This window comes from Cylas formicarius, unplaced genomic scaffold, assembly GCF_029955315.1.
Source record: "Cylas formicarius isolate icCylForm1 unplaced genomic scaffold, icCylForm1.1 PGA_scaffold_6__28_contigs__length_40554024, whole genome shotgun sequence".
Classification (NCBI taxonomy): domain Eukaryota; kingdom Metazoa; phylum Arthropoda; class Insecta; order Coleoptera; family Brentidae; genus Cylas; species Cylas formicarius.
The window spans coordinates 24,509,665-24,521,775 of NW_026844347.1; the positions used below are offsets into that span (position 1 = coordinate 24,509,665).

The following is a 12,111-nucleotide window of genomic DNA, read 5'->3' on the forward strand; positions in this document are numbered from 1 at the left end:
CATTTTTTCTACCTTGAGCAAAAATTTTTGGCCACTACAAATTTAAACCTTAACCGTAATACATTTAAATATTCCCCAAATAAAAAAAATCAACTAACCATAACTTCTCGACTATTAACGAAATGGACCGTGCATTATCGCCATGACATTTCTCATTAAAATTTGGGACCAAATAATAATTATGTTGAATTTCCATTTATGTATCGAGCCATGCAGAAATCCAAATTTAATGACGAACGACACCTACTTTGAAATTAATACAGCACTTCGACATCACCCACTAAATCATTTTACCTCAAAATCACGAATTCGAGCGAAATAATTAAATGAAAGCCATCGGGACAGACTGCATCGCTATAATGGGCAATGGTTTTCCTATTGTCCGCCATTTGTCAAAGTTCCCTCATCAAACGAAATTGGCAACGAATCGACATCTGGATCGGCATTATGTGACTTGGTAAATAGATTACTGTTTAGCGCTGCGAGCTTTCAATCGTCTGCGGTTGCCGTAAATAAATTGTCCCATTATCCATTTTTGATTTTATGGTGAGCGTAATCTTTTTCATTACGATTGTTACGAGCTTTTATTTTGAACGATTATTTACTTAGTGCAGATAGAGGTATTTCTCAAAGGTTTGCACCTACAATAGAAAACTTGAACATTTTATTAAATTTAAAACTCAAAACCCAATATTTGATTTGCCTAAACGCGCGCGAATGATTGACGTCATACCGCTGCTTTTCGATCGATACAGCGACATGCTATAGTGTTATTCTCAGCTTATAGGTCGAGGACTATATTATTTTCGTATATTTTTGGCTCCTGTAATTATATGTTTGTATTTAATGTGTATAAATCGTGCCATCGTGTTTGAGCAGAACCCGTAAAACGCCAGATAAACTTTTTATTCGTCTATAAGAAAATAAAAGTCATTGTTTTTTGTCAACATTATGTTCAGGTGTCGCATTAGCCTTAACCTCACCCATCCTATTGCAGTCTCGATAGGAATGGCTTCCTGATCTATATAAAACAAAAAACACTTTAAGTTAAGTAAGTTAACTTTCTTTTTGATACCAAACACAAGATAACAAAAGCAAGTGACAGAATCAAAATTAAAATTAAAACCACCAAGACGACTTGTCGTTCTCTAAGCTACGTCCGGCTGGCGCGTAATCTTACACGCGAATTAACGTCATAACCGCTCACAGCCAATGAAAGCGCGTTTCAAAGAGGATTTAAATTTTACAATTTGTTTATATTCGTTATATAGAACTACGAAATTATTTTTTTTGTGAACTGTATTTCTTTTAATAGTATAGACTTATTATTATAGGCAATAATTAGTTCCCTATTAAGATGACCATTAAAGCAAATCTTAAAAATATAATTATGATTATTTGAAAAAATTTGGGTAAAGATTGGATATTGGGTACATATAGTTATTTTTCATGTTCACGTTATAAACATCGTCCCAAAAAGTATCCCAAATCAGGTCCAAACTCCTAAAAATAATGATATTGAGCCAAATATGCCTCAATAAAATTATCATTAGTAACATACACAAGTGTTGTTTTCGAAATTATTAGTACTCTATAACTCGAGTCATTTATAAAATACCCACATGTAAATTTGGATTCGAGGGCTTTTTCGATATCGCGCATAGGATGATATTCTATTGTTTCGCTTAATATCTAGATGTTATGATAGAAAACACTCACCTTCACAAAAATCGGCCACTAAAAACTGATGTCAATATCAAAATTGGTTTCTTCGCGAACCGTTCGTTTGATTGTGATAATATTTCCTTGTTTAATTCTTTGGCAAACTTCTACTTAGAATTTGGTTTGGGAATATGTATACGGAGTGCAACAATGAGTTACCATGTATCTTAATGAACGGTGTTTTAATATTCAACCACTTGAACTTATTTTTTGTTCCATTTTAAAATTACGTTAAAAGATCTTTTATTTAGTTTAGTGAATATCAACCCTTATATCAATGTGGATAGAGGACTGACTATGCTGGTAATAAAAGTACGGACATACGAAAACGCACATTTTGAAAGTCGCTTTCGCATAGTAAGACCTGGTATTAGAAATCTCTCTTTCAACCAAAATGACCGCTGATGGTTAGTACAAAAGTCACTACTTACGGTTCTTCTGGATTCCTCCTGCGTCGATTGTTGATGAATCAGAGCTTAACTGAAGATCTAGATCTAGTATTTACTGTTCCAGACTTCAAAAGTGTAATATCAGCATAGAAAATATCTCGATATATCTAAAAGCTATATGAATCTCTCTAGATATCATTTTCAAAATCGTTTGATTTTCTTTCAAATTCTGTGCTAAAAGCTTTTACAGCATAGCGCAAGTAAGTATCACTATTCTCTTCATTTTTTTATTTGAAACCTTAATTATCTATTATCCACGTAATAATTATACTTCATTCCTCATTTCACTGACTGATTAACCCAAACTAAAATTTCTGTGAAACATAAAAGTTAGGTTATACATAATACAACGCTTCATATCGGAATACATTCCACCCCATACTAACCTTATATTTTTCATTGTTCTCTTTTCGCTTGTTTCTAAGTTAAATAATTTCTTTTTTAATCATCAAGTTTACCATAAAAATGGGACTAAATTATATTACCAAGTTCTTCCTTTTAAACTGAAATAGTGACCTTATTCTTTTTTTAAGAAAACGTTCTACATTAATAAATTAAGTTTTTATTTGATTTATGATTTTTATTGATTTATTGATAAATTTGATTATATTTTAGTAGATGTATACAGTAGTATATTTTATGTAATGAATTTTCTACAAATGATCGTTGTATAAATTTTAGAAGCAATTTTTGCAAACATTGAATTATCGATTTTTTATAATCTGACGAAAGGTGTATTTTTGGACTACCTGAAACGCACAAATCAAAATTTCATAAATTTACCTTGTTAATTTAGACACTTTCAAAGTTATTTTTAAGTTAGATATCTCCTTTCATAACTAGTCCTTAAGTTCCGACAGGATTTAAAGCATTGCGGTCGAAATTTTACCCTTCAGTTTCTGATTTCTTAAAAAGAGTAATAAATGCCTTTATGGAAAGAATTTTAAATGTACGCAAGGGTGCTGATTTTCGAGACAAACTGTAACCAGAAATATCGCTAAATGGCTTTTCTCATAATTGGACCATTTAAACGACCAGTGGGAGAATTCGACAACACAGTACCACCATGGTAAACTTGATAATTATAATAATAATAATTATTATTTAAAGTTTGTTACACAACTCAACGTGGAACGACGTCAATCTAACTATAACACAGTGATTAAGATAATAACGTTCTAACTGAATTAAGTTTTTTTTTTATTTTTATCTTGAACAAACGTTGACTTAAATTCGTTTAATAAAATAATATACCGGCAACTTATTGCAAAATTTGACACACATACATTCTGCACTCATTTCAATGATTTGAAAGCGATGTTTTGGATGAATTGTCATTACTCATTATTCATTATTCTACCATTATTTCTTAAATCTATATCATATCTAAGTAGAAACATTAAACATTCAACATGATTGATTTCTGTCCAATGTTAAGTGTACGTTTATGTGATATTAAAATATCCTGCATATTTTACTACTCTATTTGACTACTTTAAAATATTATTCTAATTCCAAAACAGAGTTTACTTTATTTATCAGCTCACTTATGTGAAACATCCAGTCCAAATTTTTATCAATTGAAATACCCCAAACCTTTTTTCTAATTTTGAACTTCATATTTTATCTGCATTGGGAATAAATTTATTTACATTATATTACAGAAATCTTTTAAGAGTTGTGAGATGTTTTCAGTGCCAATTCATTAATAAAAATTACAAAGAAAAGTTTTCTACCTTAATTCTAATTCGTAACTTTTAGTAACCCTACAATATATTGCCTAAACCACCAGAGATTGCAACAGCACCTGTTTAGATGTGTTCTTGGAGGAAACTCCAATCACGGCCATTTAACTTTGATCTTTTTCATTTATTGTAACTTTTATTTGGGTTAATAAAAATTTAATTATTATTTACGGGCATTACCTTCTAGTTCCATAATTTTCCAGGGTAAACCAAATTACTGTGATATTTGTTAGGTAACTAGTTCGACGTTTAACCATTATTATTTATTATTAGTTATTATTGCCACTAATTTCTCGATTCCGATATTATTATTATATTATGTATTACAAGGGGATGGTGGATTTAGTTCAATTATAAACCAACCTGAGATCTTAGTCACTTGACAATTTATCTGACCCTAGAATAGTTCTTATTCTCTCGATATTGCGCAAGTAGTGACCGCATTCACAAATGCGAAAGTCTCTGTCGAACGACTTTACGGCTTTCGCATGTTAACTAACAGAAAAACGAGCATCGTGAGAGCAAAATATTTGATTTCCGATTTGGCACTTTATATTCACGGTGGCCCACGATCGGACTTGCTAATATTTGACGCGATAAATTTAAATCAACTAATCTTGGTGGCCTATCGTCCACAACGCTCTAACACCTTCGGCTTCTAATTCTAGTCAACTCTTTCAATGGACCGTAGATCGTTACAGCGGAGTGAATTGCGATGAACACGCGAGATAAGATAAGATGGGATCGGGCGGACTTAATGAAATTGCGTAATCGTTTTGTCACGATACGTTGTTTGTTTTTTTTTCGTAAGATTTTCTTTTATCGCACACATGTATGCTATTGACAGTGATTGTTTCTGAGGAATATTAAAGTCAATTGCGTTTTACTGAAAAAGTATATTATTAGTTCACAATCATGAATTATCAGAAGCGATATGATCGAAGATTTTGAAAAGAGGAACAATTTGCTTAGGATTTAGAGCTCAGTTCTATTGCTTTTAGGGTATTGAAAACATTGCTTGGTAATGCCTCCTATAAGAACGAGGTAGGAAACTAGACACACCAGAGACCGGATGTTTTTTCGCGAAAACCAGTAATGGGGAAGAACTGCGCAAAAATTTATCGACCCAAAGATGAAATTCATAGACATTAGATCCTTACATCATACATCCTTACATCATCATACACCATTCTAAAGTTTTTGAGGAATCCTAAATACAGCCTTCAGAGACTACTTCAGGCCGCCAAAAATGCGTGGAGAATCAATTTTGTATGAAATGTTACTTACTTGGGGCGTTATGAAGTTATAAAAGTTGCAAGCAGGTGACCTCTACTTCTTATGGACAGAAGTACGATGGCGATGCCCTACCAGCCTTTGCAACAATTTATTCTATCTACTTTTTGCTTCCAACGTGTATAAGATATGGTAATTACAAGGATGAGTCGGTTGCCATATCTTAATATTGAATGTAAAATAACTATGTGATCAAGCAAGATTATCGGGGGAGAACCTATCAGAGACAGATATAGATCATTTGATTTCCACCATGTCAGTAAGAGAATGTTAAAATTTTTTTCAAGATGTCATCATATTAACATTATAGTCTTACAGTTTGCATTTTAAATAGCTAACCAACACACTTCCAAAGTCTAAAAAGTATTTTGATTAAGCGCTAGTATTATTATTACATGGTTTTGTTTTTTTTTTAATGTGACTGTTCTATTGGAGATTCAAACTGTTCTGTACAAAATTTCAATAAAATTGATTTGCTGATAGGATTTAAATCGGAGTGTACATTGCAATTCACATTAGTATCGCAAGTAAGTATTGATTAAATATGTTGTTATTAATAAAAAAAAAAAATCATTATGCATAGAAATATAATTTTTAAATTGTTGTTAAAGTTGTTTTTTTAATAAAATTTAATTAAAGTTAATGTTAATATAAGATTGTTCTTTTATGCATCTCCTTTTTTGAATCGTTTGAATACAGGGAGCGTAGTCAAATCTAAGAAAAAAAAGAGTCAATGAGATATTACTTTTTATGAGTTCCTTGAAAATAAATACAAAATTGAGAATTTTTCTGCAACAATACAAAAAAGACAATGTGTTAATAATAAAAAAAACTTTGAAAACGTCACTCATTCGAATAATAATGATCATTTACAACAGCGCTTAAGACATACTAATTTAATCACTTAAGCAATTACTTCTGTATATATATATATATATATATATATATATATATATATATATATATATATATATATATATATATATATATATATATATATATATATATATATATATATATATATATATATATATATATATATATATATATATATATATATATATATATATATATTTTTTTTTTTTTTGGTTCAAAAAAATTAAAATATAGCATTTTAAGCATTTACGTTCATACCTGAACACGTAACAAGTCAGCACTGAACTGATTTATAAAATAGAAATGTTGCCGAAAGTTCATGTAAAAATTCTATATCTAAGCATTTTTCAAACGACAGAAGCAAAATATCAGAAATTTGGTATTATTTTTAAAAAGTAATAATCATATTTTAATAATAAAGTATAAGTAGGAATAGACGATTACGGACATAAATATCTTAGAAGACCGAAACATATCGTAATAATGAGTTTTGAGTAGTTCACATCTGTGCGCAGCTTTGTTTATGTAATGTTCATATTTTATTGTCCCAAAATAATTTTCCCTCACCGACAGATCTGGTTCCTAGAACACCCTTCAACGACGGGCTTGTTTATTTTCACGGACGCAATCCAAGTTTAAATGTCGCGTTGCGTCCGCCCCTAAGGGTATTTTTAAGTAACATCAAAGACGAATCTACTGCAGCGTCTTAAAGTGAAGAGGTGGTGCTCAAACTATAAAACCGAATATCGTAAATTCGAAAATAAAAATGCAGTGGCGGCTAATGTTAGAAATTATTTGAAATTTCTTGAAGCGTTTCAACGTATAATTCGTCTACCTAATTTAACTTTCTATTATTATGAACAACATTTTTTTTTTCCTAAAGGATAGGTGAGATTGGAAATTTCTCCGAATTAGTGTTGTTATCGTTGGCAACTTTCTAAACTGGTAGCAGAACTTTCCAAATTATGCGAGTGAGTTAAAGGAATAACAATAATTTCATGATCTAGTAGCAGATTTACGACATAGTTTTTTAGAAAAAACCCTCAGCCTTAAAAAATAAAAAAGTAATAAACAATAGAAATAATGACCAAGTAGAAAAAACTAAACATCTTTTTTATCTCAAACGCGTTGATGGATTAATAAAAGCAAAGTCAGTACCTAATAGCAAATTCATTATAGAGCTGTATGATTGGATAAAAGGGGATCTAATTAGAGTCCTCAAAACATTGCTTACTCAAAAATAGTAATGGAAAGAACATATGAAGACGGCACATTTATAATATGGTTAATTGCAGACATATACAAAAACCGTGATTATAATGAGTGCCAACTGTACCTATATCACAGAGCTGGAATTTGGAATCTAATCCCTTGTTGGAGAAATATGTATATTGACTGATGTTGCTCACTGATTACTTCTTACTGTGATAAGAATATATTGTTTTATTTGACGTACATGAGACACCAGACAACAGTTTCGTAAGATACGCCGCTGGTACGGACATGTGTGCGCGTCAATAAAATGTTTTTCAGTTCGGGGTCGTTTATTTACCACCACCCCGGGATTTATTGCTCTGTCGCGCGAAAATGCTAGATTGTGACAGATTGATGACTCACACACTCACGTAGTAAACTCATAACATGGTATGACGCTACAGCGTTTCAATTATTTCATTATTTATATGCACTGGTGGTTTAACTATTGACACATAATAATTTTAATTTAATATTATTTGAAAAAAAAACATGACAATGGCAAGGCAAGGAATAAATTCATTATAAAAAGAATGTCCATTTAAACATAATGTAACACAAATCGCTTAGATACAGGGTGTTCGAAATTTCGAAAAAAGAGAGATAAATCAAAAATTGTTTAGTATTGACTACTAACAATTTCTCGGTATTCAATTTATATTGATGGAATGAACTTCTTCAGTAATTGCTTTCATAAACTAATAGTCAACGAATTTTACATAGAAAACACTAATATTAAACTCTTGTGGGAAAATGGTTTTTATTTTTTATGTTTTTGATTGAGAACTTCAAAAATTATTATTATTGTTTGAAGAACCGATAGAGTATCTCAAAATTAAATCTAAATCTAAATTCAAATTGAGATTTTAATGAAAACACACTGTAGACTAGAAACCAAGCATTCTACTTCTTTTTTTTTTCATAAAAAATGTTTTCCTATCAATCTGGTCCCCCTAGTAATTTAGAAATAGTGGATTCGTTTTGAACAAATATTTGGCTACACCTTTTTTATTTAGTTCATTTTTATAATTAGTAGTTAGAAAGTATTTTCCGGCCACTGTTAATAAATTAAGCTCCCCATTCGGTCAAAAACGCGACGGTTCATTAAAAGCATTATGGGATTTCCCACAATTTATGAGGCTCTAGAATAATCTGGCTCGATTCACGCCTAATCTGGTGTCATCCGTCGGCCAAATTCATTACTACACCAATTAATATTAATAACTGAACACCCGTTCCCTTATAAACGAGGCGGTAAAAGTGCCGACGCACCATATGAGCTGCGTTTCAATGCTCCAGACAAGCCATCTGAGTATTACGAGGGGCGTTCATTTTTCGATAAGCCACTTAAAATAGAAAATTGTCGATTTTAATGTTAAGAGAAAAAACTACAATATTCAAATCTATTCGCTAGATGTCTCTTTCGCAATTTTAAAACATTGAATTGAACATGAAATTTTATGAAATATCTTTTACATGTTTGTCCCCAGGGTTATTAAAATTATCTACAAATTTTATGCATTTTCTTATGCATTTATTCTCCACGAAAATAAAGTAGGTACAATATGCCAAAATACTAATGATTGTTGAATCCTTGCTTTTCATTAACTATTTAAACAAGTAAGCCTGTTCTATTTTACTTCTTTCTTTCTAAATCTGACAAACACATTCAAAGTGACAACACTGTATATTGAACGCAATGTTGATACCAACTGGGAAGATTTCCTATCTGAATCTGATGGTTTAAACTTATTGGAACGTAATCATCCATCTTAAAATGTGATGGTGAAATAGACAAATCTTGACGTCACGAAAACTATTACTTCCTTTGCTCCGTTTTTCAGAGCAGCCCGATTTGACATTCCACAATGTGGGATCACTAAAACTAATCCGAAAAAATTGTTGATATTTTTGAATCGTCCTATCGAATAACTAACTGAATATATAACAATCATGTCATCACACGTATTGATTTTGAAATTTTATTTAAAATGTTGATTAATTTCACAAGGTATTAAGAAGTTTGCTTTTTGCTTTTTCTGTGCACAAAAAATACATATTTTGTAATAAGCACATTATCCGCAAACTTCTGTAGCTGTTATTTCATGAAATATAAACACACTCATGTCAAATGAAGCTGCATAACATGGGTAAATAAACTTGAATGTATTCCGAGAACCAAATCATGGTAATTCAGTTTCTGGTTTAAATATTATTTAATCATTTGAATATTATTCATATGGACGATACTTACTTCGAAAACCTATTAAATTCGCCAGAAAAAGCAATTTTTTTATACCTAGTATTAAATCCGCAATTAAAGTTTCCACGAAACTGTTTTACTACTTTGCATAGTTCGTTTTCAAAATATAAAATCATTTTTCCTCCATCGATATACTAATTTAGCATAAAAACTAACACTTTTGGAAATTGTTAATTTCATGTATTTCCCTTTACTTATCAAGTTCTCTATATAACAATTAATATTTCCACCGTCAGTTTTTTTTTCAAAAGCGTTGAAAATTGACTTTAATGATGTGGCAGACTCTTCTTTTATTGCAGATTTTAATGGCGAATGACGCACCCCGGCTGTTCTGTAACTATCGCAGATTTTGATATCTTTAAGATTGAACAGTTTTCAAATACTGGCTAACTTGTAGCGGCAATTTTTACAACCTGCGGCCTAATCACTATCGCAAAAGGCCTCGTATGCACGACTGTACCTACAATCGTTGCTCTGGATGCATAACCACGTCATGGCAAACGTCACGTATGCACGCACATTTCTCCTGCTCATCCCCAGATATATTTTTTTAATAGGCACAAACAATCCATCATCTTAGTTTAGACTTTGACTGGTCTCTGTTTAAATAAATGATTTCGGTAAATGTAACTAGACGCCTTGTTCGGGCCAAAAAGGTCTTATTACAAGAGCGCATTGAACTTTTCAATTCCGTTCCCGGCCGCTCTTATTTCGGCTAAACGATTTTGATAATTATTACTATGGTACAAAAATTTCAGGGGTACGAATTGTTTGTTCTACCTTAACTTGTAATAAAAATTATCTTATAGATGGATATTTTTTCTATTACATTTATTGTTATAAAGTTAAAAGTTTTTTTTTTTAAAGTATTTTGCATTTTATGATTCTACACCACAAAACATTTTCAATAAATAAAGTTTTTCCAATGCTTGCAAATTATTTAAAATATTTTATATACCTATTCTTAGTCACAGATTTCTGTGATGGAGCAAGAGGTATAATATAAACGTATAATAAATATCCGCATATTTATCCTTGTCTAAACTCGTCGAAGGTGATAGTAGATAGCGCTGCACTCTTTAGTTCTAGTTCTTCAACCTAACTTGCCGTCTCTTGAAATTTAAAGCAGTTAGCAGTATCTTTGTAGTAAATAAAAAATAACTTGAAAACGTACAGAGCAAATAACTTATCCAAGAATATATTTATTTCTGCTGGACCCTATGCAGGTAATATTTTTTATCTGCAAATGGATGGCAATTCTTATATGGTTGGAGTTATAAAAGTGACGTTCCATGACCATCGGACGGAGAAACAGTGGACGGTGGCTAATGACAGCAGTTAAATAGTTAGCGGCCAACAAGGAAGGCAAGGGATCACACTCGCGCCCATGGGAGCTCTGATGCGGAAGGCTAAACTTTGAAATGTGGTACAATTACCACTGTCGCATTACGTGGGAGTGATAATTTTGCAAACTGTCCTAACGGACTTCCGACATTAGTTATGCTAGCCATAAACTGATCTATTATTCTCATTATCGTATACACGGTGGCCACTTTCAAGGTACTTATCATTGCGATATCCAAAACAGTAAGAAGTTGAGCTCAGTTTCCTATTCATTCTCAAGCTGGCATTCTTTTTCAACTGTTCTATTTATTTTTCCAATTTTTATTATTGTGTTGTTATCTTCACACATAGGAACAATGTTCTTTTATTTAAACGAGGGACGCACTAATCTTGGCGTTTTTTTATTTATTTAGCGTATGGCGCTTTACGCACTCTATATAATATACATGGACACATATTTCTAGATACGAAAATATACATATACACAATCATAACACAGCAAGTATGCTACGTTAATACACAATATAGACATAAAAATAGAACAAATAGAACAAATAATTTCAGAGAGCGTTGTCCAGTCCAATCAGCCATTGGATAGCCTCTTTAGGGAGTCCAACAAAGTCTGAGAGGGGGCCGGGGTATGCGCGATTGGGACACTCGGCCGAGATATGGCGGATCGTCTGAATACCATCTTGGCAGTCACATTGAGAAGACTGCTTTATTCACCATTTGAAAAGTGAATCACCGCAGTGCCCGTGGTCCGTGCGAACTCTATTTAGTTTCGACCAAGTGTTACGGGGCAAATCGAAGCCACTTGGTGGCTTGTTCACATTAAGAACCTGGTGCCATTCAGGGAGCGCGGCCTGGAGCCACCTTTGTTGCCAGCTTTCTTTAACATTGAAATGTGAGTTTGCAAGATCGATAGCCGTGGCAATAGGCAAGTGCCTCGATTTCAGGCGTTGTCTCCCAGCTGGGAAGTCTTCGTTTATGGGAAGATCCGGATTGCTTATTTTGTTGTATTCTCGGAGCAGGGCACGGGAGCGGCGAAGGTCCGGTGGCTCGATATGGCTTGGGGCGGGTAGCCAGTACAACGGTGTTGATTTTATGGTGCCCGAAATGGTGCGCATTGAGTCGTTTAGTTGTACATCCACTAGTTTGGTGTGGC

The 12,111-nt window shown here is 32.4% G+C and overlaps 1 protein-coding gene across 1 annotated transcript in view; it reads left to right on the top strand.

Moving 5' to 3' along the window:
• LOC132703171 (dual specificity tyrosine-phosphorylation-regulated kinase 4-like) overlaps positions 1–11,630 on the top strand; it is a 108,468-nt gene extending 96,838 nt beyond the window's left edge. The window contains exon 8 of the mRNA XM_060672300.1: positions 11,511–11,630. Coding sequence (XP_060528283.1) covers positions 11,511–11,630 — 120 coding nt within the window. The remainder of the gene's footprint in view (positions 1–11,510) is intronic.
• Positions 11,631–12,111: the final 481 nt, after the last annotated feature.